We start from the raw sequence: 27309 nt of genomic DNA on the forward strand, positions 1-27309 counted from the left end.
TTCAATGATTATTTCTCATTTTGACTATTGCTTGACTACCTGGTCACTAGCTTGCCCCACAACACTTGAAACCATAGAAAGTCTATATAAAAAGGCATTAAAAACATTTGATAAAAAAACGCTATCCCACCACTACTGTCATGTTCTAAAAAAACATAGACTATTGGATTTTCAAAATATGATGGTCATAAAACAGCTTTTCAAGATAGTATTTGGCAAGTACTTCACTCACGCAAGTTGCATTCATCAGTGTATGACTGCTGTGTGTATTGAAAAGAATCATCAGGTCATCTACTTTACACGTTATCTTGTTTTGCAGAGTTGTTACAGAGAAATGGGTTTCACAACCCAAGTAAACCAGTGTGTTGGGACAGATTGTCGTTGTATGAATTTACTTTAAAAAAGAGATGCTGACTCTAAAATGTTAAGTTTTCTGTGCATCTATTTTTTCCTCAGGCACAATGAATGATATTAAGGGCAGGTGGGCCACATTGGGGGAAGATGAAAAGCAGAAATACTTTAAAGAGGCAGCAGCACTGAGGGCCCATGGGCAGGCACAGGACCTTAGCCCCTGAGATGAGGGATGTCCGAATTAAAAGGCACCTTAAGAAGCTGAAGTTAGGTTTGGAAAGAGGCTTCATTTGCTAGGCATTAGTGGTATTATTATAGTATTAGATGGAAGGATTATCAACAGCAATTGTGATGTGAGCAGAACATTGTGACAGACAACTGGATTGTTTATCTGTAGATTTTCAGCATTTCAAATGAATTCATCCAAAATAAATATTCCAGCTGATTTTTGTTTACAAGGCTATCAATGTCAAATATTCTCACACTGAAGAAATTGTCAAAGGCTCATACCACCCTCTCAAACTAAATTCCTACTGGTTGGGCTAGTCTATTCAGATCAAGGTGGTCAATTGAAGCATTAGTAGTCACTAACGGCTATGAGTCAAATTATTAGTTGCATTTGGACTCTATGTAAACACAGCTAATGTATAGAGTTAATGTAACCCTGGTGGTCCCTGACCACTTATTTTCCACGTGTGACAACACTGTTTTCATATATTGTTTCTTCAGTGTGTGTTGGATTTTTAAAAGTAGGTTTTGTCTATTTTGTGTATAATTAATTATTTTCTATTTTTGTGCTTGTCTTCTTTATCTAAATATTGTAAAGGTGTCCAAGCTTGAGCATTTGGGTGTGGAAACATCCATTTTATCATTTGACCGCCAAAAGTCCACATTAGAGGTGTTTGAACTGAGCAGCAAAGGAGCCACTGATTTCCTTGATTCAACGGAGACAGTGAACAACTTTGCACTGCATTTCAAAGGTATTGGTTATATGAAAATCCACAGAAATGAACTCAGGCCTGTAATAGTGCAAATACTGTATACATAATACAGTTTTATGAAATGAATTGTTGTCTGTTGTTACATCTGTAGCCAACTCCTCAGCCGTAACACCCAGAGATCATTCAGTGCAGTGCAAGATCTATTCAACCAAAAATATAGTAAGCATACGTTCAAATACTTTTAAGACTGATGTAAAGAAACTGCTTATCTTGATAACCTAATATACCTTCATGAATCCATGGCATTATTATCAACTGAATAAATTGTCTAATGTGCCAATCAATCATTAGACTATGACTATATCAATTATAACGTGCATCAGAGCATTTGAACGGAGTGGAGCAGGAGCGAACGGATCTTGGACAGAGCGCAGAGCGGCATTTTTAAAAGGATGGAGCGTCGCCCTATTTCCCGCTCCAATTTCGCTCCGCTCACACCACGATTCTGAAGCATGCTCAGTCAAGCCTGACTCAGTCTACTGTTGATGACTGTGCAAGATGTATTCTATTTTCAGTCAAAACTCGGCTCAATAATGAAGTTCAAAAAGTAGGCTACTTCAAAAAGGAAAATAAGAAGTCATACAGGTGTACTATAATATAAAAAAACGAATGTGGAGACATCATTTCAGTCAGTAAAGATTCATTTTGGAATCTAAAAATACACATCTCTCGAAAACATGCAGTGTGCTACGTGAACCCGCTGGGAAGAAAGCAAAAGGTTAGCAAATTGAATACGGTAACTTGTAACAAAGTGTAAATTAAATATAGCGTAATATTCAAACAATTGATACAAGCCAATTTTAATTTTAATCCTGCGCGCTGCGCAAAAGTTCAGTTATAAGAATTTTGGCCTAATAGTTAATTTAGCCTACTTTTAAAACGTTTATGTATATTTTTGTTTATATAAATTTTATTTATATTATTAGGCCCATTTATTTATTGGTTTAATTTTACAGCAGTTTGTGTGTACAATGGATTTAAGCCAATTTAAATTTTAATCGTGTGCGTTGTACAAAAGTTCACTTATCAAAATTCTGGCCTAATAGTAAATTTACTTTTAAAACTTTTATGTATATTTTTGTTTATATAATTTTTATTTAGATTATTAGGCCCATTTATTCGTTTAATTTTACAGGACTTTTTGTGTAGGCTATATTCCTTCTTACATAGGCCTAATTTGTAATTTGAAATAAAACATTTCTATTTGAAAAATGTTGTTGTTGCTCATTAGTTCTTTAGGGGGTAAGGCTGTGGTCTAAGCTAAAAGTGATATACATGTAGATTTTTTTCCTTTTTTGGAGCGATTTGAGTGGAGCGTGAAGCAAACTGCGTTGAGCGCTGAGCGATAATGAGCGGAGCGGCCTGATGTAGCTTTGAGCGGGGGAGCAGAGGGGTGAACAGTTCCGTGAGCGATGAGCTGAGATTCTCACCGCTCATATGCTCTGATGTGCATGCGTGTGCCTGTGTCTTTCACAGGAGGCCGGAGGTACTGGAAGGCTCCCCTACCAGTCCCTGGTGAATCAGGGCATGACCATTAAAGTTGCGGGACTGCCCAACAGCCTGACCTTCAAGAAGCCTTCCTTTTATGGAAGAAACCAATTGGTAGACATTTTGAAAGCTGCAGAGTAGATTTCATTTGAAATAAATAAATGACATTACCAGTGGTTGTATTTCTCCTCTTGTGTTTTGGCAGACCATTTGGCTCTATGCAAAAATGGGGAAAATAAGTTAACTAAAGAATAATACAGGCCCACATGTAAGTCTTTGTATAGTGCTGGCCCATCACATCTCTCTCTGTCCCTTCATATAATCTTTATATTATATATTTTATATGGTATATTGTTGAAGTATAGCATTGATTAGCTACTGTGGAGGAGGGATTAAAATAATTCAGCAGAAGCAGGGATGTTTAGACCAGCAGGAAATCCCCGTCCCCAGGAGCATATCATTCACAAAAAGGTAACATAGTAGCCTATAGTGAATAGGGCACATCAATTAGAGAGCACGTAGCTCTAACAAAACAACAAAAAACAACAACACCATAACACTCTAGTCAGTGAACATTTAAAGGAATGTCATGTTAACTGAACGAAATTTCAGGCCCTGAACAAGAGGATGAGGTCAACGCCCACGTACATAACATAACGTTTAGCTTCATTAAAAAAGTAAAATTGCATACCAGTAGTCTATAGTGCACATTAAGCCTACTCCACAAGCTTGGGAGAAGTCACAATTTAACCCCCTGGAGTCGTCGGTCGCACCGGCGATACCAGCTCGTTTTTTTTCTTATTAGTGCAAAAGAGACTCAAAATACTCTGTTGATTTTGATCTTACATATAAGTGTCATACATCATTAAAAACTGTTAAATGTCTTTATATTTGTGTACACTCATAATAAAACAAAATTTTGTGTTTTTCGTAAAATAAAGAAAATAAACATGATGCGCGTTCTGCCGTAAACGCGACAGAAAATGACCTGTTAACTCAGCGAATGTTTGAGACGCATGTCTTTAAAAAGCTTGTCAAGCTTTGACAAGTCTCTGTTTTTAAATTATGTAAATTATATCAAAAATGTAAATTCTCTGTTTAAACATGCTTTTTAAATGGCACATGAGTTTCGGTAACAGGACTGAGAAAACATGCGTCTATCTTCTGCTTAGAAACCTTGTAAAAAATGTAACAAAATTGCCTGAGATTGACCAATACACATTTTGAATAGTTAAATATGGTTAGTATTAGATTCAGTGTTGAAAAAATTTTGCAAATTAATTTTGAAGAGTTACAACAAGCAAATATATATATATATAAAGGTAGGCTATCTTTCCTACAGCGTTTTTCTACTTTACCACAGTAAAGAATGCAAATATAATAGGCCAACTTAAAAGCGAACCAAAGGAAGACACGTTTATAGTCCCCTGCGAAAATGGGTGAGAGACGTGAGTGAAGATTTGGGAAAAGATTCCATGTCCAGTGTAATAATAACTAATGGAATATGTAGTGTTCATTGATTAAACACTCTGAACAAATTAATGTTTGAACTGGCTTGTAGCCTCTTTATTCTTAGAGCACTCAACTTCAACACGAGCTTAGCTCTTTCTGTCACTTCCTTGTGCCCGCTTTACACTCCTTGGGTATCTGCTAACTGTATGTTTGGTACTACTGCCATCTAGAGGACAATCATAAGAAACACCTAATCACCACATTCCTTTTCCTTTAGGAAGAAAATATTTAAACTGAAATGCATAAAACAATGGAAATAATATAACACAATTATCCATTTGACACTAAACATATTTCAACACAACACATTTGTTTAGCACATTTCAAATGTAACTGGGCAGAGTTATTTACAAATTAAGTCGATCAGGTGTCTTTATAATGCGTGATGATCTTATTATAGGAGAGTCATTTGTTTCTTGTCCAGGGAATGGAAGAAGATGAAGACGACTGCCTGCTTGGTTGAGTTACATCTTCAGGTGAGACCAGAACTTCTTCTCCTTTAATGTCAGTCAGTGTCTTGCATCTTAAGAAGACTTCTGCGATTTCTCCTAAGCACCTGCCCATTCTCTGTTGTGACAACATGATCTTAGATTCACTTCTTCCAAAACGACAGCTTTCTTGTCCCCGCAGTTGGGGACACTCTCACAATGTCATTTTTTGATAACACTTTCAGCATTTTAGTTTGTTTGTCATAGGTTGTTTTTTGTCTATTTTGAAGAGCCTTCTGTTTCTGCCTTATTGCTGCACTGCTCATCAAGTCTCGTTTTGTGTCAATCCAGCAGGGAAGTGTCGTTCTTATCTTGCGATTCATTAAGAGCTCTGCAGGAGATGCACCATGTTCCAGAGGCGTTGCTCGATAGCTCAGAAGAGCTAGATATGGATCTGACTTTCCTTCAGATGCTTTCTCATCATTAGACGCTGAATGCGTGGAGACATCTGATTCAGATTTTTTTCTGATGATCACAATTAAAGGCTTGTGGTCTGTCTCTGCTGTGAACGATGATAAGCCATAGACATAGTCATGAAATTTCTCAAATCCAAAGACGAGTCCGAGACATTCTTTTTCGATCTGAGCATATCAGCACTCAGATTGTGTCATTGTCCTAGAGCAGTGGTTCTCAACCTTGTTTGGGCCAGCGCCCCCTATCCAATATCCAATATCCCCCTATCCAATTATGTTAAAATTGTAGGCCTAAAATACCTTGGTATCAGCTTGTTTTTTTGTTTTGTTTTTTTTTCTTGAAAATATCAAGATTTACAAGCAAACATGGCTGCATAAAATCCGTTTCTTCAGAATAGGATACAGAGAAGATATATCAGCTTGTTTTCATCAATGGTATAATTAATACAATTACAACCCATTTAAGCCCACCGGCAACTATAGTTGCCGCAGTGCATAGTTGTCATTTTCCTTTTGTAAGTATTTTTCTAGAGGTTGTCCATGTTTTATTTCTCAATGACATGCAAGCAAACAACCAAATAAAGGATTTCAAGAAAAAAAAAAAGGTCTTCACTTCCTCCCTGTCACATGAGGCTGTCAACTTCCTACCCCTACTTCCAGGAAGCATAGCGAAGGCAAACCCTCCCAAAGAAAGGTCATTTTCATGTTACTAATAAGTATTTTTTGTTGACATATATATATCTACATAATCATGAAGGTCTCTAGAATCATCCAAACAAAACAAATCTTACAAGAGATATATAGTTTTTTGTATACTTAGTCAAAAGTCCAAGCGGCAACTATAGTTGCCGGTGGGCAAATGCCTTGTAAGCACATATATCATGGGGAAATGGGGTATACTGTGTTAATAGGTTAATAAATCAAGTTCATTGGTCATGTTTAGTGCATAAACATAACTTAACCCTTTAAATGACTTCTCTATATAGATATATTTCTTTCTTCATTCTATTTATTTGTATTTATTTATTTTCATTTAGCTTTTTGATACACAATGCCCTGTTATGGGCTATTTCAGGCTATTTGGGGTCTGAGAGACCCCAGGCAACAAAATGTAATTTTGTAACAATATATATATTTTAAACAAATGTAATTTTACTCAGTTTATTAATGGTTTTACTCTACATTTGGACATTTTTACTCCACAAAATGTTTAAAAAAAGAATAGAAAAATTCTCCAAAAAAAAAAAAAAAAAAAAAAAAAAAAATGCGCCTTATAAAATACCCACATTTCTAACTTTCATTCATGGGGATAACATGGATAATTTGACATGGTTTAGTGTAAGATTTTTGCCCAAATTTTGGAAAAAATTTAATAAATTCACTTTAACCAGTAGATGGCTGCAGAGCTCTAAACGTACTAAAAGTTTCAAACTAAAAGACATCTTTTCACAAGTTTTTCCAGTTAGATTCATATCTACATATAATGAAATCACAATTATAACAATAAAAGTTACTTTTTGTCAAAGTTTAGCAGTTTTTGTACTGAAAAAAAAAAAAATCAGTTTTTCAATAATGTTACATTATGATTAGAATCAAACCTCAGGATGTTACAAAGAGAAAAGTTGGGAGTTTTTAGAGTTTATCATTTATTTCAAACATCTGTTTTTCATATAATTCTACAAATTTAAAGTGTGCCACTTTATTTCTGTCTATGTGTGTTCTGTGTTGTTTCTGATTTTGAGGATGAATTTTGTCCATTGATCAAATTCATTTGATTCTAATCATAATATAACATTACTGAAAAACAGATTTTTTTTTTTCAGTACAAAAAGTGCCTAAACTTTGACAAAAAGTAACTTTTATTATTATAATTGTGATTTCATAATATGTAGTTCCCTTTCGTGGTCACTCCGAGTTACGTCGGATGACGACGATTGGGGTTTCGCTTAGAAAGCCTATCACCTTCGAGTATATAAAACGAGCCAATGGCAATGAAATGCCATGGGTCTGCGGAATTTGCATAGCGTATCTCCGCCCACCACAGGGGGTATAAAGGAAGTACGCTGGCAACATGCAGATATGTTTTCGCTTCGGAGCCAAGAGTTTTCTTCACTCCTACAAGCCATTCTGTATCATCTTCACTCTACGAGACGAGCGGCTCTTCAGTGTGTTTGTGTGATGGCGTGTTCCAGCGAGATCGCATTGCCTGCTGCTGATCTGTGCAGTGATCTGCCGACAGTGAGTGTGTTTCTCCCTGGGCGCTTCAGCACACTGCTGAGCTTTTCCTCTCTCTAAAAGAGCTGCACGCGGCACGTCTTTTTCAAGACGGTTCGCCCGTGTATTACTGGATGTGGGCGCGTGACTCATCTGTTTAACGGTCGACGAGCAGTACCCTAATGTGGTTAAAGACAGAATTGAACTCCCCAATCCTGAGCCGACAGAGTCCGAGGGCCGCAGTGCGATAATTAATAATACAATAATAATTTAATTGTTCATATGTGTTTATTCTTGTTATGTGTTATGTTCATATGTGTTTATTCATTCTGATGTGATGGCAGAATAAATACATTACCAAAATGTGATTACAGAATATATTCAAATGATCCATCAAATTGTCATTTTCTCCTTACAGTCTTGCGAGTTAACAATAATGCCTGACCAGTAAATTACTTGGTGAACAAAGAAAACATTTTGGCATTAGGGATTGGAATTAGTTAATGCCTAAAAATGTCAAAGTTTTGTCTTTTAAATAGATAATTAATTTTAAAATTCGTCACCGGAGTGAATGGGAACAAGATTTCTTGAAAATATTTGAAAAAATATAAGTGTTTCTTAAGTCAATACTTTTGATGGCTTGTCAACTTTCCAACTTTTTTTTTTTTTTTTTTTTTTAATTTTCAAAAAGTGTTGAAAATTAACCCCCCCCCCGAACGCCCCCCGTTGAGAACCACTAGTTTAGAATATATTTCAGAATGCACAGAAACAGTTAAGGGTGTATGAAAGTCTTCTGAAATATTTAAGAGGTATAGATTTGATTAGAAGGATTAGTCTTTTTTTTATTTTTTTTATTTAATGATTCCTTTCGTTCATCGAGGAAGATTCACACTCCATCCCAGTAGGTGGCGGAAATGCACCTCAAGCTGGGTTGCCAACCGCCAAAAAAACAAAAAACTAAATTATTCTCTGTTTATTAAGATATATACTGATGCATCAAAAACAGATGATAATAGAGTAGAAGCTGCGTTCATTATACCAGAAGTAAATATTATGTTAAATAAAAGAGTTAATGATAAATTGTCAGTGTTTACAGGAGAAATGTTGGCCATTCTTTTAGCCCTTGAGTGGGTAGAAAAAAGAAAGCCAAACAAAGTGTTTGTTTAATATTTGATGGAAAATTAACATGGAATAGACATATTAAGAAAATTGAGAATAAGTGCAAAGGAGTAATAAATTGCATGACTTCAATAGCCAAATATGACTACTACATGTATATCAAGCCTTAATACGGTCAAGTTTAGATTATGAGTGTGCAGTGTATGGTGCTGCAGCAAAATCAGAGCTAAAGAAGTTGGACAACGTACAGGCTAGGGCACTTAGAATCTGCTGTGGAGCAATAAGATCAATCCCTCTAGATGCCATTACACTGTAAACCCTAATGTTGTCATTAATAAAGAAATCAAGTTAACATAACTTCACATTACTTATAACACCCAGTTTTACCATCAAAACTTAAACAGGTGTGTTTAACTTACTCATTGGCAGTAAAAATCGTTTGAAGTAAGATTTTAAGTGTGATAAACTCAGAATTTCAATTTATTTAAATTATTTGCTACGTCTCTGTTTAAAACGTTAATAATAACTAATAAGAAATAATAACGTTTAAAGTTAAATAGGCAAGTAAAGATTTAAACGCAACGCATATACACAAATTTTTTTGATTTCCTTGTACGTTTTATTGTAATGTTATTTGCATGGTGAAAACACTTTACCGTTTTACTCTAGCAGCGGGCCAGCGGCACAAGCAGCCAGACAGGCGGGAAGAGAGTCGTCGTGAAAGACTCAGAGTACGCTGGTAGGTAGAATAATGGTAAAATATATATTTAAATTGTGCTTAGTTGCCTTCGAGTATTTTCGAGTTATAAACACGTTTGAGTTACTAACTCTCTGTTAGAACATCTGAATTTCTCGTTTTCCTCCCGCAGGGACAGTAGCAGGCAGGCGGTTATGAAGCAGACGAGGAGGGGGGAAGAGTCGTAAGGCCACAGGAGTACGCTGGTAAGTTAATCTATAATGCGCCTGTAAATTTTGCTTTATTGTCTGTTAAATGTTTTATTTTTTATACGGATGGACAAGGTATAAATGCGTTTAAGTTAAAATCACCCAACTTCCAAACCTAGCCAATGTTTTACAGACTAGCGCTGTTAGTTTACAATAGGCCTAAGCATGATATTGCGGCTCAAACTTCGAGAAAAATCTATTTCCAGGCACACTGAAATGTATCTGTGTGTAATTTGTGAAATGACGTTTCTTTTTGTTGGTGTAAAATTGGGCTGCCACGTGAATACTGACTTAGGCCTAATCGTTTTAAGAATTTCTTTGGCCGGTCATGTTCACTAAAAACCGCAGACCTTTTCCCGCCTGCGACACATTTACAGAGATATATTATTAATTAATAGTTATGTGGCTGTAACGTGTCCCTGGTGCATAATCTTTTTTTTTTTTTTTTTTTTACAATAGATTTTAAATGCATCTGTGGATTTTTTTTATTATTCTTTAACAAGTTACCATTAGCAGAGCTGTGTCTATTTGCCATGTCCCCATGAGTGATTTGTAGACTTTATTTATAATTTTCACTGTCGGGTAACAGATTGTCATTTTAAATATGTAAAAAAAAAAAAAAGTATAAAAGAGTTCATTCGAGAGTAAATACCCCAGTGACAAGCTGTGTTACCACTAAAAGTAAACTTTTTGTGAATTTTTTTTGTTTTTTTGAGAGTTTTACTGTGGAGAGGTTCTGCGGATTTTGCATGGCTTCGAGAAACGAGACTCAGCACACTGAAGTTGGCACCAGAAACTTTGAACCTCGGACTAAGGATATGCACAACAGGCACATTGAGGAGGTAAAGCAAGATCCCTCTTTAAATAAGGTATATGGGGTGAAAGGAAGTTGTCCACTAACTGATGCTTTGCAGCATTTTCATGCAGTAACTGGCTACCCACCTGACATTTTGCATGACCTTTTAGAAGGTGTTGTGCCTGTTGAAATCGGTCTCTGCCTTTCAGTCATGATAGAGAAGAAATACTTCTCTCTTGATTCAGTTAACCATGCCATCAAGACCTTTGCTTACACCTTTTCCAGGGTTCCCGCGGGGTCTTAAAAAGCCTTAAAAGCATTGAATTTATTAATTTGGAAATAATACCTTAAAAAGACTTTAAAAAGTCTTGAATTTTGATGTCTGGGTCTTAAAAATTGTGCTGTATGTAACTTCTCCTATTGTATTTTTCCTCAAAAGTTTCATTTGTCAACCACGATTATTTTGATTAAATAACGTAGTATAAATAAAGAGTGGCAGAACCAATAATTGAGAACGCAACGCAGCCCCGGGTCACAGTACAAAATACTACGAACACGTGATGCCTTCAGTAAATGAAGATCACGCGCTACAGCACCACAACACAACACAGACCTCAAGCAGCAAGCAAAGGAGAAGCGCGAACAATCAAAGAAAATCTCAGCATTCCACAGGAAAGGTTGACTGACGCCGTTATATTTTTAACGTTTGTTTTACGTTAGATAGCTACCAATTTCATTCTGAGGTTATGGGGAAATGTACATTTAATGAAGCATGGCTGGATAAAAACTCTTTTCGTCATTGGTTAAAACCAGTGGACAACAACATTTTTGAGGCTTTTTGCACCACATGCAAAAAAAGGATTCAGCTAGGTACAATGGGAATGAAGGCATTAGAGTCTCATGCCAAGTCGTCCAAGCACATGAACGTTCTCAATGGACAAAAACAAACTCCTTCCATCGCCTGCGTGTTTCAACCAACTAATGTTAGTCAGCTAGCTGCTAATGAGCTATGACCACAACTAGAGTGGATCTGCGCACAGCTTTTGGGTCCACACCAACAATGAAAGCTGAGGTGTTGTGGACTCTTAACACAATCGCTAAACACCTGTCCTACAATGGAAATGAGGGTATCTCAGAGCTTTTCAAGTGCATGTTCCCTGACTCCGACATCGCTAAAACGTTTACTTGCGGTCCCGACAAAACAGCTTACATAGCCAAGTTTGGTTTAGCTATTCACATCAAAGAAGAACTGGTGTCCAAAGTCAACAAATCACCGTTCGTTCTGATGTTTGATGAGAGTCTCAACAAGACTACGAAAACCAAACAGCTGGATGTGCACGTCCGCTTCTGGAACAAGGGACAGGTTCAGTCCAGATATCTGGGCTCTCAGTTTATGGGACATTCCACTGCACAAGACCTGCTGTCGCATCTCAAAGTAAGGATAATAATTTTTTTACTTTAAAAGCTCATTAATTTATATTGATAGACTCAACTTGTGTGCATATACTCTTCTGTAACTGCTATATTACATGACCAATTAGTTATTTCCCTTAACAATATGTGCTCATCCAGTCCTCTTATCTTGAGTAATCAAATGCAACCCTTTTTTTCAGGAATGTACGGACAGACTGAACTTCAGGGACTTGGTGTCCATCTCAATGGATGGGCCCCGTGTGAATTGGAAACTCTTCGACCTTTTCCAGAAAGATCACGCTGAGCAGTATGGAGGTGAGCAGTTTAGAATGCTATTACTGTTTGTGGGTGAGTGTGAAAGTTATCTATTAAGAATTATAATAATGTATTTTATTTGTAGTGCACTTTACATTGAACAAACAATCTCATAGTGCTACAGAGCAAAAATGTATGCATGGGTGCAACATATGCAGTACAAAACAATCTCCATGTGATACAAAATATGAATTTGGTTTCTAATATTAAGTTTTGCAACAAAATCTTCAGGTGCTCAGCTCATTTGTGTGGGGAGCTGTGGCCTATACATGCTACACAACACATTCAAGTGTGGATTCACTGCATGGCAGCTGGACAAGTTGCTGAAAGCAATGCACACATTGTTCCTCAATGTGCCCGCCAGGAGAGAGGATTACATCACAGTAACCAAGTCTAGTGTGTTCCCCCTTTCTTTCTGTGCCCATCGTTGGGTGGAAAACCTTCCGTTTGTGGGGAGAGCCCTGGAAGTCTGGCCATTACTGCTCTTGTACATGGAAGCAGTGAAATCAAAGAAACTCTCGAACCCTGGAACGGGTATGCCGTTCTTAAATGCAGTGAATAGGTCTGTGACTGTGTCCTAATTTTTGTAATATATGGCTAAGTTGAAATGTCCTGCCTCTCTGTCTGCCTCTCTCTGTCAGCATCGTATGACACAGTTGCAGCAGCCATGAAGGATCCACTCATCTTGGCCAAATTGCAGTTCTACATGGCACTCGCCAGGACCTTCACTCCCTTCCTGAAAAAATATCAGACAGATGAGCCTGTGCTTCCATTCCTTAGCAAGTTGGAATAGCAAGGAAGTAGTGAGGCCCTCACTCCCCCCGCGTGTCCCTCGGTCCGCTAAGCAACGCCTCCTTTTGCCGCATTTTTCAAACCGGAAATGTAGGTGCAAGTAAGACTCTGGTAGGGGGGGGTGAGTTGCTCTCTAACATTATAATCACCACTGATTGGGCTCAATTGATATGTTTTGACAATGTGGAGTTTGTGGTTAGTATGTGTAAAAAATAGTGGATACATTGTGCATCAAAATCAGACAATTTGATCTGTGATTAATGTGCCGCACCGGACATTTTTGTGTTTGTCTTTTGACAGAGTCTACTCAGACGCTTAATAAAGAGAGAAGTCCTCCATGATATCACTGCCCTGCAGCTGACCAAATTGGATGTCACAGACAAGACCATCTGGCTCAGCCCACAAGACATCAGCATTGGTCTAGGTGCAGAGTCAGTCCTTAAGGTAGTGTGATGGTTTAAAAAGGTAATTTTACAAATGGTTAGGCTGAACCAGGTCATTGAAGACATGTTCTATATTCATAGCTACCTCTCTCTAGAGCATCAAAGGTGCAGAGCTCAGGGTGCTAGAGTTCAGGAGAGAGTGCATGCAGGGACTGTGTAGCATCATTAGGAAAGTGCAGGACAACAGCCCCCTCAAGTATCTGACTGTTAGGCAGATGGTGTGCCTGGATCCATCAGTATTGTACAGAGACCCATAAAGTTGCAGGAAGCACATGAAAGGGCTGGTTCAGAGGTTTCTTCAGGACAAACAGCTAACTGATACTTCTGCGGGTAGGAATAAGAAAGGCAAATCATAAGCTACACATGAATTTATCCTAAACCTGATTGGCTCGTAATGCCCTATAGCCTAATTATTTATTTTTTTCCTGCATATTTTCTCATCTGTTTTGTCATAGGGGATGTCATTCTGCAGCACTTCGACAGTATCCTATCCTTGGAGAGCCGGAGTGAGGACTTCCTCTCCTTTCCTCCCATGCAGAAGAGGCTGGACATCTTCCTGAGGAGTGCCATGGAACCTTATCCAGCGCTGTGGGGCTTCTGCAAGAAGCTGCTCATCCTTTTCCACGGCCAAGCTACAGTTGAACGTGGATTCTCTATCAACAAAGAGGTGGAGTCAGACAATATTCAGGAGGACACTGTGGTCACACGGAGGCTGGTGTGTGATTATATCACACAACACGGAGGTGTTACCCAGGTAAGAATGACCCCTGCCTGGACTAGTAAAATGCTGTTGACTTAAAAGTTGACAGAATCAACATAGTTGGCTTCTTGAGTTTGTCACTGACTCTGGTTCTCTTTTCCCAATCCTATACGTAGGTTCCACTCAGTAAAGCGCTACTCGAGAGTGTAGCAAGAGCTAGGACCAGATATCGCGCCCATCTTGAGACAAAATCCCAGACTCTTAAGAGTAAAGAGTCAGAGGACTGTCTTCAGGAGCTAAAGGTGAAGAGGAGATGCATACAAGAGGTGTGTGAGGGTCTGGCTAGGGATGCAGAAAGGCTGGCTGAGGAGGCTGAAAGGAAGGCAGGAAGCAAGATGGCTGACCTGATCTCCAGGTCCAACCTCCTGCGGAGAGGCCATAAGGAGAAGTTGATGGAACTGGCTGTCCTTGATAAATAGATTGCTACCCTGAGTGAAGAGCTAAGGAGTTGACTGTGTTTCTTAATTTAATTGTGACCCGTCACGGAAACCAGGCACACAAGTCGGCAGCACAACTTTCGAGCAAAATGAGAAAGAAGCGGGTTTTTTTCAAAATTGGTGATTTTCGTTTTTTTGCAGAATCTGTTAGTTGAGATCACGAAGAAGCCTCTCCATGTTTGAGATAGCAGTATTGGTATATTTAAAAGCGTACATTTTGATGTTGAAATCGGCTTGTTTTTCGGAGATTCTAGCACGCAGTAGGGGCGTGTCATTGTCGGTGTGTATTTCCATACTGAATAAGCCGGCGTGGCTACTTATTATGAAGCGCTCTGGCCGGCTCTATCTGATTTCAAAATTCAATGAAGATGGACGCCAATAACATTACGATATCCAGCAATCGATTTAAATAGTAGGTTACATGGGGTTTAATTTGTCGTGTAATGAGATGTAGCCTAATACATGTTGTCAGTGCCAATACATCGATCCGTATATTACGAACCTATGTAATTAATGTATATGAATGGTACAGTGGTAGAGCTTTCGCCAGCCGTATTAGAGGTTATGAGTTCGAATCCGCCCTTGTATAGGTTTTTTTTTTTTCTCGTATAGTTTTCAAAACGATTATGTTCATCAGTGGTTGTATATCAAGCAGGGACACGCAAACGTTTGAATTATTTTGTGATTTCAACAGAACGAATAGAGAGTATCCGCAACGCAGCAGATTGAAGCGCACGTCGAGTGAAGACAGTGCGGTGTGTGCGCGAGCCACACGAGAAAACACCGTATCTGCGCCACTGATCGCAGCGGCAACGAGCACTTTGATCACTTGATTTAAAAAAACACATTTCAGCACTAGTATCTTGTTTAAAAAATGAACGAAATGAATGCTCTCCCAGCTAGCAGGGAACGTTCTCAGAACTTTTGCTAACATTCCCTACAAGTTTGGTTAATGTTCTAAAGAAAACATTTGAATGTAATGTTTACCGAACATTTTAAGGATGTTTTCTCATTTTAAAAAATGTTCCTATAACGTTATATGAAAACTAAGATATAACATTTTAACTGCAACATTCAAAAGATGTTTTGGGAATGTTTCTGAAGTAACAAGTTGTACTATGATCTCAAAATATCATTGTCCCTATGTTTCATTATAACAAAAGAAGAACATTCTCTCTGTCACGTTAGGAAAATGTTTTGAGGATATCATTGAGAGATGAGATGTTTAATGTTCTTTATAAAACGTTCTTTTAATGTGACAAGTTAACTAAATTAAAACATTTTACTTGCAACATTTTGAGCATATTTTGGGAATGTTGTTAAAGTTAAAGTTTATACAATGATCTCAAAATAACATTGTCCCAATGTTTCATTATAACAAATGAAGAATGTTCTCTCTGTCACATTAGGAAAATGTTTTGAGGATATCATTGAGAGATGAGATGTTTATTGTTCTTTATAAAACGTTCTTTTAATGTGACGAGTTAACAAAATTATAACTTTTTATTTGCAACATTTTGAGAATATTTTGGGAATGTTGTTAAAGTTAATGTTTGTACAATGATCTCAAAATAACATTGTCCCAATGTTTCATGATAACAAAAGAAGAACATTCTACTTGCAACATTTTGAGCATATTTTGGGAATGTTGCTAAAGTTAAAGTTTGTACAATGATCTCAATATAACATTGTCCCAATGTTTCATAAAAACAAAAGAAGAACATTCTTCTTGCAACATTTTGAGCATATTTTGGGAATGTTGCTAAAGTTAAAGTTTGTACAATGATCTCAAAATAACATTGTCCCAATGTTTCGTGAAAACAAAAGAAGAACATTCTACTTGCAACATTTTGAGCATATTTTGGGAATGTTGCTAAAGTTAGAGTTTGTACAATGATCTCAAAATAACATTGTCCCAATGTTTCATAAAAACAAAAGAAGAACATTCTACTTGCAACATTTTGAGCATATTTTGGGAATGTTGCTAAAGTTAAAGTTTGTACAATGATCTCAAAATAACATTGTCCCAATGTTTCATAAAAACAAAAGAAGAACATTCTTCTTGCAACATTTTGAGCATATTTTGGGAATGTTGCTAAAGTTAAAGTTTGTACAATGATCTCAATATAACATTGTCCCAATGTTTCATAAAAACAAAAGAAGAACATTCTTCTTGCAACATTTTGAGCATATTTTGGGAATGTTGCTAAAGTTAAAGTTTGTACAATGATCTCAATATAACATTGTCCCAATGTTTCATAAAAACAAAAGAAGAACATTCTTCTTGCAACATTTTGAGCATATTTTGGGAATGTTGCTAAAGTTAAAGTTTGTACAATGATCTCAATATAACATTGTCCCAATGTTTCGTGAAAACAAAAGAAGAACATTCTACTTGCAACATTTTGAGCATATTTTGGGAATGTTGCTAAAGTTAGAGTTTGTACAATGATCTCAAAATAACATTGTCCCAATGTTTCATAAAAACAAAAGAAGAACATTCTACTTGCAACATTTTGAGCATATTTTGGGAATGTTGCTAAAGTTAAAGTTTGTACAATGATCTCAAAATAACATTGTCCCAATGTTTCATAAAAACAAAAGAAGAACATTCTTCTTGCAACATTTTGAGCATATTTTGGGAATGTTGCTAAAGTTAAAGTTTGTACAATGATCTCAAAATAACATTGTCCCAATGTTTCGTGAAAACAAAAGAAGAACATTCTACTTGCAACATTTTGAGCATATTTTGGGAATGTTGCTAAAGTTAAAGTTTGTACAATGATCTCAATATAACATTGTCCCAATGTTTCATGATAACAAAAGAAGAACATTCTTCTTGCAACATTTTGAGCATATTTTGGGAATGTTGCTAAAGTTAAAGTTTGTACAATGATCTCAATATAACATTGTCCCAATGTTTCATAAAAACAAAAGAAGAACATTCTTCTTGCAACATTTTGAGCATATTTTGGGAATGTTGCTAAAGTTAAAGTTTGTACAATGATCTCAAAATAACATTGTCCCAATGTTTCATGATAACAAAAGAAGAACATTCTTCTTGCAACATTTTGAGCATATTTTGGGAATGTTGCTAAAGTTAAAGTTTGTACAATGATCTCAATATAACATTGTCCCAATGTTTCATGATAACAAAAGAAGAACATTCTTCTTGCAACATTTTGAGCATATTTTGGGAATGTTGCTAAAGTTAAAGTTTGTACAATGATCTCAATATAACATTGTCCCAATGTTTCGTAAAAACAAAAGAAGAACATTCTACTTGCAACATTTTGAGCATATTTTGGGAATGTTGCTAAAGTTAAAGTTTGTACAATGATCTCAATATAACATTGTCCCAATGTTTCGTGAAAACAAAAGAAGAACATTCTACTTGCAACATTTTGAGCATATTTGGGGAATGTTGCTAAAGTTAAAGTTGTACAATGATCTCAATATAACATTGTCCCAATGTTTCATTGAAACAAAAGAAGAACATTCTCTCTGTCACATTAGGAAAATGTTTTGAGGATATCATTGAGAGATGAGATGTTGAATGTTCTTTATAAAACGTTCTTGTAATGTTATGTGTTAACACAATTAGAACATTTTACTTGCAACATTTTGAGGATGTTTTGAGGATGTTGTTGAGATAACAGATTATATAATGTTCTCAGTAAAACATTGGCACAATGTTCCATAATAACAGGAGGAACATTATCAAAACAATGTTCGTAAAATGTTTTGAGGATATCACTGAGACCTGAGATGATGAGTGTTTTTAAAAAAACGTTCTTGTAATGTGACATGTTAACAAAACTAGAACATTTTAAATGTAACATTTAGCAATCAAACTACACAATTATTGTTAAATTGAGCTTGCTGGTCTGACAGCAGGCCAACAGGGTTCACGATGGAACATATGGTGCGTTTAAGTCCTCCTGGGAAGTTTGTATTCATGAGGTTTTACAATTTTTTTAACGTTTTAAATTAATGAAGCCACTGTAAACTTTATCATCACATATTATACTGTTATATATTAATGCTATCATATTTTGTGCAGGCATTAGCTTATTTCATTGTCACTGCTGAATACCTAAGTATAGTGGTATCCCACAATGTTTCCCACTGACACGCCCCTAACTCTTCAAGATCGGGGTTAAAGAAAATCCTGAGCTTCCTACTCATATTCTCATCATTGTGTTGGCGTTCAACTTGTAAATACGATCTTTATGACATGACTTGAATGCACCAATAGCTCTATCTTAATTAGGGACAATCCATACAAACACTCTTTGCTAAAATACATTACAGACTGTCACAGTGAGAAGTTATTCATCCTGTATCAACGCTAAAGGCCTAACCACTGCAGTCAACACCTTGGAGTCTATCCATGCTGTTAAATAAAAGTCTGTAGACAAGGGTTAGGGTTAGAGTTATGGTTAACCTTAACCCTTAATTTCTAACCCAGACCCGGTTTCACAGAGTTTAGATTAAGCCAGGATTAGGCCTTAGTGCATTTAATTAGCTTTTAAAAATGTGCCTTAGAAAAAAGAAAAAAGAAACATTACTGGTGTGCATCTTGAGACAAAACAATGGCACTGACATATTTTAAGATTTGTCAGTGCAAGTTGCTTTCAGGTAAAACAGCTCAAACGTGCATTTTAGTCTGGGACTACAGGCTTAAACCTTGCCTGTGAAACCCGGGGTATATGTTGCAACTTGTATAGAATTATGCCAATGTTAGCAAAGTGTTGTGTTGGACAGAGGATTAACCCTAAACCAACAGGTTGTGTAACAGTGCCACACAGGGTGAAAAGCAAGTTGACATTATTAGGCATAAGAGTGTTTCTAAAGGAAAGGTCAATATTTTGTTAAAGTGCAAAAGGATCATTATGGGTCACATGAATGTAACTCTAATGTCACCATGACACCAATCCATTATTTTTTCATGTAGGTAAGGTATACAGAATTGTATATGAATAGCCTACATATGCAATGTTTGCTCTGTTTAATATATAATATAATATGTTTGCTCTTTTAAACTGCTGTTGGCAGAGCAGTGGTAAATATAATTTTGTTATATATGGTATATATTATTTATATGTTATTGTAAGTTTTTTTTTTTTTATCATGCACTGCAATGAAGACACCATTTAACCAATTGATTAAATATAACAGCCAGCTTACAAATACAACTAAATAAATAGCACGTGCACATTTTTTTCATATTCTTTCTTTTAAAACATGTCATCTTTTCCTGTAATTGCAATGTTACCACATTATTGGCTGTCTCTTCGAGTTGTTTTGAGCATGATTGGTTATTCAGACTGTCATCCAGGAATCTGGCCAATGGCAGCTATGCGCGCCTTTTACTGATCAAGTTTGAATATTCGTCTGTTAGAGTGTGTGTGTGTGTGTGTGTGTGTGTGTGTGTGTGTGTGCGCGCGCGCTGCTGCTGCTCGGGATCTTCAGTACTAGCCTCCTTCGGTTCTGTGGCTTTTACATTGTTTAAAACATGGATTATTTTGCATCGTACTGTTACATTTTTATTTTGAGCGAGTTGCGGGATGTAAATGGACAACGAATTTTAACAACGTACGTGTAACGGACATATTGCAATCTGCGGAAGGTAAATAACTTTATTTTATATAAAAATACATTCTGCTACATCAAAATATAGTGTGTTAAATTGAGAAGCCAATTTTAAATGCGATTAGAGCAATATCGACATTATGTCAATGTTTCAGGCTAAGCATGTGTAATTGTCAGCTAACTTAGTTTTTGATAAAAAAAAATAAAAAAAGGAGCTTTACAATGAGTGAACTGAGAACATTGTGTCTTTATAGAGAGGAACTCGAACCACACTATGAAAACTAGGCTTTTGAATATTGTTGATCGCGGGATATCGGCCTACCGTCAAAATGATGAGTCATCATCATAATATGTTTTTGAGCTGGTGAGTAAAATTTTGCAAGCTTTTGCAAATGTCTCTTTTAGTAAGTAAATACAAATAGCTAATAATATTGCTGTATGTGTGTGTTTCCCATTATCTAGGAATTTTGGGAATAAATATTATCCAGCCACACGATCTTGCGGTGAGTATTGTCATAGTAAAATACACGTGAAATAGAGGCAGAACATGTAAACTCTGCTCAAAGGCACACTGGTCCAAACCCTCCAGACAATATTTTACCTGTCTTCTTGATATGAGTTTACGGGCCTAGCTGACCCAAACATAAATGTCCTTCCAAAATGAAATTATTTTCAAACCTGTATGACTTACTTCTGTGAAACACAAGAATGTTGGGAATAAAACAACATTGGAACCCATTTTATGGAAAAAAACAAAACAGTGAAGTCATTTCTCAAGATATCTTAATTAAGGTTATACAAAATAAATTCATACAGTTTTGGAACAACATGGACTACCGGTAAATAACGAGAGAACTCTATTTTTTGGATGAGCTGTTCTTTTTAGGACATGTTCCCAGGGTCCTTTGCTAAATTAACCATGGTTTTTATTATAGTAAAGTGTAGAAACAATGTTTTTATGGTGGATTGATTACAATAATTTATTACCATTTAGTTAGTGTAGCAAAACCATGGTTAATGTTAGTAAGGGTTCTCCAGATTTATATAGCCTAACACTTAAGGAAAACATAAAAAATGGTCCTATGTCACCCAGATCAATAGTCTGTTAACACACATTAACATTGTCCCAATGTTTCATGATAACAAAAGAAGAACATTCTACTTGCAACATTTTGAGCATATTTTGGGAATGTTGCTAAAGTTAAAGTTGTACAATGATCTCAATATAACATTGTCCCAATGTTTCATAAAAACAAAAGAAGAACATTCTCTCTGTCACATTAGGAAAATGTTTTGAGGATATCATTGAGAGATGAGATGTTGAATGTTCTTTATAAAACGTTTTTCTAATGTGACGAGTTAACACAATTAGAACATTTTACTTGCAACATTTTGAAAAAAATTAAATAAACCTCAGCATAGGAGCTTTACAATGAGTGAACTGAGAACACTGTGTCTTTATACATAACATAAATGTCCTTTCAAAATGAAATTATTTTCAAACCTGTATGACTTCTGTGAAACACAAGAATGTTGGGAATAAAACAACATTGGAACCCATTTTATGGAAAAAAACAAAACAGTGAAGTCATTTCTCAAGATATCTTAATTAAGGTTATACAAAATAAATTCATACAGTTTTGGAACAACATGGAGTACCGGTAAATAACGAGAGAACTTTTTAGGACATGTTCCCAGGGTCCTTTGCTAAATTAACCATGGTTTTTATTATAGTAAAGTGTAGAAACAATGTTTTTATGGTGGATTGATTACAATAATTTATTACCATTTAGTTAGTGTAGCAAAACCATGGTTAATGTTAGTAAGGGTTCTCCAGATTTATATAGCCTAACACTTAAGGAAAACATAAAAAATGGTCCTATGTCACCCAGATCAATAGTCTGTTAACACACATTAACACACTTTTTAAATTTTCTTAAGATCAAGCATTGGAACAATGTTCACGGAGCAGAACAGGCACCAACAGAGAAACAAGTCCATCACTAGTAAGTATCCACTGCATTTTATAAAACCGTAGTCAATTTTAAAGGCACAATGCACTCCAAAATAAAAATGATCTCTTTTTTTCTCCCTCGTGCCTGATTTATATCTGTCCCAGATTTATATCTGACTTTCTTTCCACAGAGATTTTTAGAAAAATTATCATTAAAGAGAATCATATAAAGAGAAATGTGGGAGGAGCTTGAATTTATTACCTAGCCCTGTTTGTTTGAACCGCGAGAGCCGTCAAAGCTTATGCTACTCCTACGTCATACATCGACAAGAGGCTTTTATAGTCTACACGTCGGACGCAAGCAACTTGCAGTTTTGCCCCCACCAACAACGCATAGTATTGCATACAATGGTGCGTCGCGTATCAAAAACTGGGACGACACATTTTGCTACGCATAGATGCATAATGGCGGCCGAAGTGTAGCGATGCGTAGCCTTGCAGGCGCGTATGCGTATCGATGCGTTGACTCTATAACTCTTTGGGCGTAATTTGACTTGCATATGGCTGTCTGCTGGAAGCTAGTTATTTAAGTCGATAAAGTTATAAATATGGTAGGGCTGGGGGAATTAACACGTTAATCTTTGCGATTAATTTGAGATGCATAACGAGTTAAAAAAAAATAACGCAATTAACGCAGCACTTTTTTTGCCTCGTTTTAATGACTTCCTGTTGCGGAAAAGGCTGCAAAATATGCCGTCCCGCCCCTCCGTGTTCGGCGATCAGGTTTTATTCTCACGCAGCTTTCATGAGCGGGTCTTTTCCGCGCCGCGCTCTCCATTCCGTGTGTGTGTGTCGGCGCACTGACACACACACACAACATTGAGCAAACATTGAGCTCTTTGCTCAATGTTCTGCTCCGTGTTTGCGCTGCGTGTTCTGCTCTGTCGTTAACGGCCCAAACGCTCCAATCATGTACCGATCACGCACTGGAAAAGCAAAGTCAAATAACGTGAAATTTCTCAGTAGTAGACTTCTGTGAAATAGCCCTACTGAGCTGGTATAGTCATGCTGGCAACAATGGTAAAATTACCTGCTCTGATCACATGCTCTTGTAATAATAGCTTTGTAGGACTATGTTTTATTTTGATAATTAGTAAAAAAAAAAAATATAATAATAAATTGTTAAATTGATTATGTTGATTGATTATTGAAAAATAATAATATATTGATATATTGATGTTTAATATTATTTTAATACAGGGCTATTTTCTGTTCCTTTTTTCCTGTGTTGTTTAATTAGGTTATTCTAAGTTTAAATATTGATGATTACAAGCTTGGGGGAAATGCAATTAATTGCATTTAATTACAGCAAATTGTGTAAATAATCAGTTACTTTTTTTTAATCGATTCCCAGCCCTAAAATATGGATATGTTTCTTACACGAACGCATCACTTCGCTTCACCTTTCGCCTTTATTAACCTGCCAGAGCCGTGTGGAGTACTTTTATCATGGATGGATGCATTTTTATGGACTTGTCAAAAAAATCCCACAGGGAGCTACAGAATAAGAAATCTTTGAAGTCCACTTTTTTACTGTCTGTTTCCATCAGTAAAATTACCGTTTTTTTTTGTTGTTTGTTTTTCTCTCAGAATTGTGAGGCAGGAACACACAATTGCAAGAAAATATCAGAATTGTGAGCTGTCTTTTTTACTCCCCTCAGAATTCACCCTTCGAGGGAGTTTGATTGACAGGTATTTATTTTTTACATTTCTATTTTACAAAAATTATTTTTTTTCTACAGAAATTACACAAATTAAACGTTGAGACTTTGTTTCATATCAAAAGTAACCTGCTCTGTCTTGTCTCGGCGTTTAGACGTTTCAACGTTTTTTCTTTGATCCGCAATGTATTTTTCATTGCGTGACAACATGATGTGTGGCGTGAGAGCGCCATGGCTTGTTGGACATAGCAACAGTAACTAAAGGGGGCGGGTCTTTGCAAATTGCATTAACCATGGCTGCCTGTTAATTATCACTGGACTACTTCGCTCTCGCATCTCCCAAAAGTTTTTTTTTGTTTTGTTTTCTTGATTCCATTTTAATGGTTTAATTAAATTGCTATAACCAATTATTTAAAATGTAATGATTTAAGCAAAACTTTCTTCAAAGGTTAAACCAAACTTTTATTTGACGGATTGCCGTGTAGACCTTTGAGTCTCTCTGTGTTTTATGATGATAGTTTTTCTCAAATGAAGCTAAAATGCTGCTGAAGAGCGGCTGTATTGATGAAGTGCATTAATGTCCTCATATAGAAAAGACAGCAAAAACAAAATAAGCCAGAATTGCTTTTTTTTCTCAGGTTTTACTAATTTATCCTGTGATTCTGACTTTCAAACAGCCAATTGCGAGTTTATATATCGCACTTCTGAGAAAAAAAAGTTTGAATTGTGAGTCGCAATTACCTTTTTTAAAAATTGTATTCCATGGCGGAAATAAGCTTTCATATGCACAGACAGTAGCTCACATTTAACATGCAGATTGTGCGCACACAGAAACCTACTGGAGCACAGAAAGTTAGTGTCAACACTGTCCTGTGATTTCTCAATAAGAAACTGCGTAGAAACAGAAGTTATAGCATATTTCTTTCTGCTTTTGAAGTAACTAAAACTTACAGCTTAGCTAATAGCAAAGAGACGATACACAGGTATGATTAAATCACACTAGAAATTGTTCCATCGCCAATGCATTCAAATGCAGTTCTACTTTATCTGTATCTGATTTAAAACAAGCAGAAATCTGTAAGAAATGTAACAATCCATAGACAATATAACTGATGAAAATGAGCTGTTCGTGAGCAGAGCAGTGCAAAAGCATCGTGGGCAGTGCTGTGACATGCTGCAGCTGTGCTCAAGGTGACCTGAGTTCAAGGTTAACACTTCTCAAGCCAAGTTTGTAGTTTGTTAAAATAATTTAGCCTCTAGTTGTGTTATTAACATGTATATAATGGATTAAGTATATGTTTTAAATTACAGAAACAAAATAGATACTCATAAGGTATCATATTTATACTTTTAAATAAACTAATCTAATTAATTTCTGATTAATAATTAGGCTGGCTAATTTTGAAAGTTTTCAAAGTCAATATTGCTTGTGATCTTAATATGTAATATGTATTTGTATTATTTTTGTTTACACTGTTGCATGATCTTCTTTTATAGGCTATGAGGAAAAACTCTACCATGCACACAGAGAATGGAGCTCAATTCTGCTAACTGGGATAGCAGCTGAAAAACAAGAAGAGAAGAACAGTAGAACACCTATTAATGCAGATGACTTTATTCTTTTTCTGCAAGAACCAAGACAACCAAAGACTGATGATGAGCGCTCTGAGCAAACAGCAGTCAAGACATGTGATTTAGGGCTGCACGTTTTCAAGTTTTTCATTAACCGTTAACCGAGGCCCTTAGCGGTTAATACTCGGTTAACCATAGTGTGCGCGCCGCAACCCCGAGATAGGCGTAATTTGCGGGTGAGACATATCCCCACGACCCCACCACTATTTTCTAAGGTCGATATTGTATTGTCCCCACCACTTTTGAAACATCTCGCGGCAGGAATACCAATACAAATAAACAAAACATCTCCAGTTAACTAGCAGAGCATTCATTTCGTTCGGTTTTTTTTTTTTTTTTGGCGATCTAGCGCTGAAATGTTTTGTTTTTTAAATCAAGTGATCAAAGTGCTCGTTGCCGCTGCGATCGAGAAGGGTCTTGTAAAACGTGCGGAGGTATTATTAATTCGTGGCCACGAAACAATTCACCTGAATATTCACCCGTTCACACACACACACCAAAAAAAGGAATAAAAAGCTGTACGAGAATAGTCGGCCTTCACTGAAGAGCTATCTTCACAGGTAAGAAAAACAGTTTAATAATTATTATTAATTCGTGGCCACGAAATAATTCACCTGAATATTCACCAATTCACAAAAAAATAGGTCTTTAGCATTCACTAATTAATAGTATCAAACTGTTTTTGGCCACGTTGTAATTCGTTAAATCAAAATGAGGGAGGGAATTTGTTCAACGTGTCCACGATTTATTAAAACGAGGGAACAAATAAGTCGTCGTAACAACTAATTATTTAGATCAGTGGACAGGGAACATAAGAACAAACAGTGAGAGAGCCCCGGCCGCGCGCGCGCACTCTCACCGCCTTCAAACAACACGAGCGCTGTATTGCTCTCTCTCCCTCGCGCATATCAACACAATAGTAAAAGGTCGGAAGACCGATTGTGTTTTATAGATTAGTAGTTTGTTCAGATAAAGTGTTTGATTAGCAAGTACATGTTTAGGAAATGCATAATACAAATTGTATGGGTTAATGTAACGGTAAACGGACTCTGCGGGTAAAACTGTTGTGATGAAATTGCGCATGCTCGAGGTAAAACTGCTGGGGTAAAGCTGTGGCTCTGCGGCTCTGCAGACAGATATTATTGTGCTGCCATCAGTGGCGCGGATACTGATATGTTTGTTTCTGGCTCGCGCACGCTCGCGCACAGCCTTCACTCTCGGACGCGCGCTTTCTTTGCCCGCTTCATATTAGAAAACTGGTCTAGCGGTCTCTGGTGGTGCAAAAATGTATTACAACTAAATTCAGTGCACGCCATTGACGCCACTTAACCGAGCAAAATGTTTCACTCGGTTACGCAATTTTTAACGGTTAATCGGTTAATCGGTTAACCATGGACACCCCTAGTGTGATTGCACATTGGACTTTACTGAGTTCTTCATGTAATGTTGGGCATCTACTGTACGCAGAACTTCTAATAATTTATGTGGATGCCATTCATAATCCTGTTAGATTTTTGTTTTATTTTAGAGATTAATAAAATTGTATGTTTTAACAATGTTATAGCTAAGCATTTTTTATGTTTAAGAGAACATTTTGGGAACAAAAATAAAAACACCCCCTGAAAACTTTCTAAGAACGTTAGAGAATAATGTTGTAAGAATGTTACACCTAAACATTTGAATAATGTTTTTAAATAATGTTATCCGAACATTTAAAAGAACATTCTGGGAACAAAAATAAAACTATCCGCTTACAACATTATAAGAACGTTAGAGAATAATGTTATAAGAATGTTATTACTAAACATTTTAATAATGTTTTTAAAAAAATGTTCTCTAAACATTTAAAAAAAACATTCTGGGAACAAAAATAAAACTACCCGCTGAAAACATTATAAGAACGTTAGAGAATAATGTTAT

General features: G+C 36.4%; 1 protein-coding gene and 1 long non-coding RNA gene across 2 annotated transcripts; both read left to right on the top strand.

Annotated features, from left to right (window-relative positions):
* Positions 1–11331: 11331 nt before the first annotated feature.
* On the top strand, positions 11332–15777 carry LOC311087209 (uncharacterized protein). The gene is made up of 5 exons (XM_084120472.1): positions 11332–12055; positions 12287–12589; positions 12697–13291; positions 13746–14044; positions 14167–15777. Exons 4-5 carry the CDS (start codon positions 13823–13825, stop codon positions 14467–14469), a joined length of 525 nt encoding a protein of 174 aa, XP_083976598.1. The 5' UTR covers positions 11332–12055; positions 12287–12589; positions 12697–13291; positions 13746–13822; the 3' UTR covers positions 14470–15777.
* Positions 15778–17981: 2204 nt separating this feature from the next.
* Positions 17982–26793, top strand: LOC311087199. Its single transcript, XR_014607188.1, has 6 exons — positions 17982–20119; positions 20337–20446; positions 20545–20585; positions 22024–22088; positions 23687–23788; positions 25255–26793. It is a non-coding gene; the product is annotated as an uncharacterized lncRNA (long non-coding RNA).
* The last annotated feature ends 516 nt before the right edge of the window (positions 26794–27309 follow it).

This window comes from Abramis brama (genome assembly GCF_963993115.1).
Source record: "Abramis brama genome assembly, chromosome: 7".
NCBI lineage: Eukaryota > Metazoa > Chordata > Actinopteri > Cypriniformes > Leuciscidae > Abramis > Abramis brama.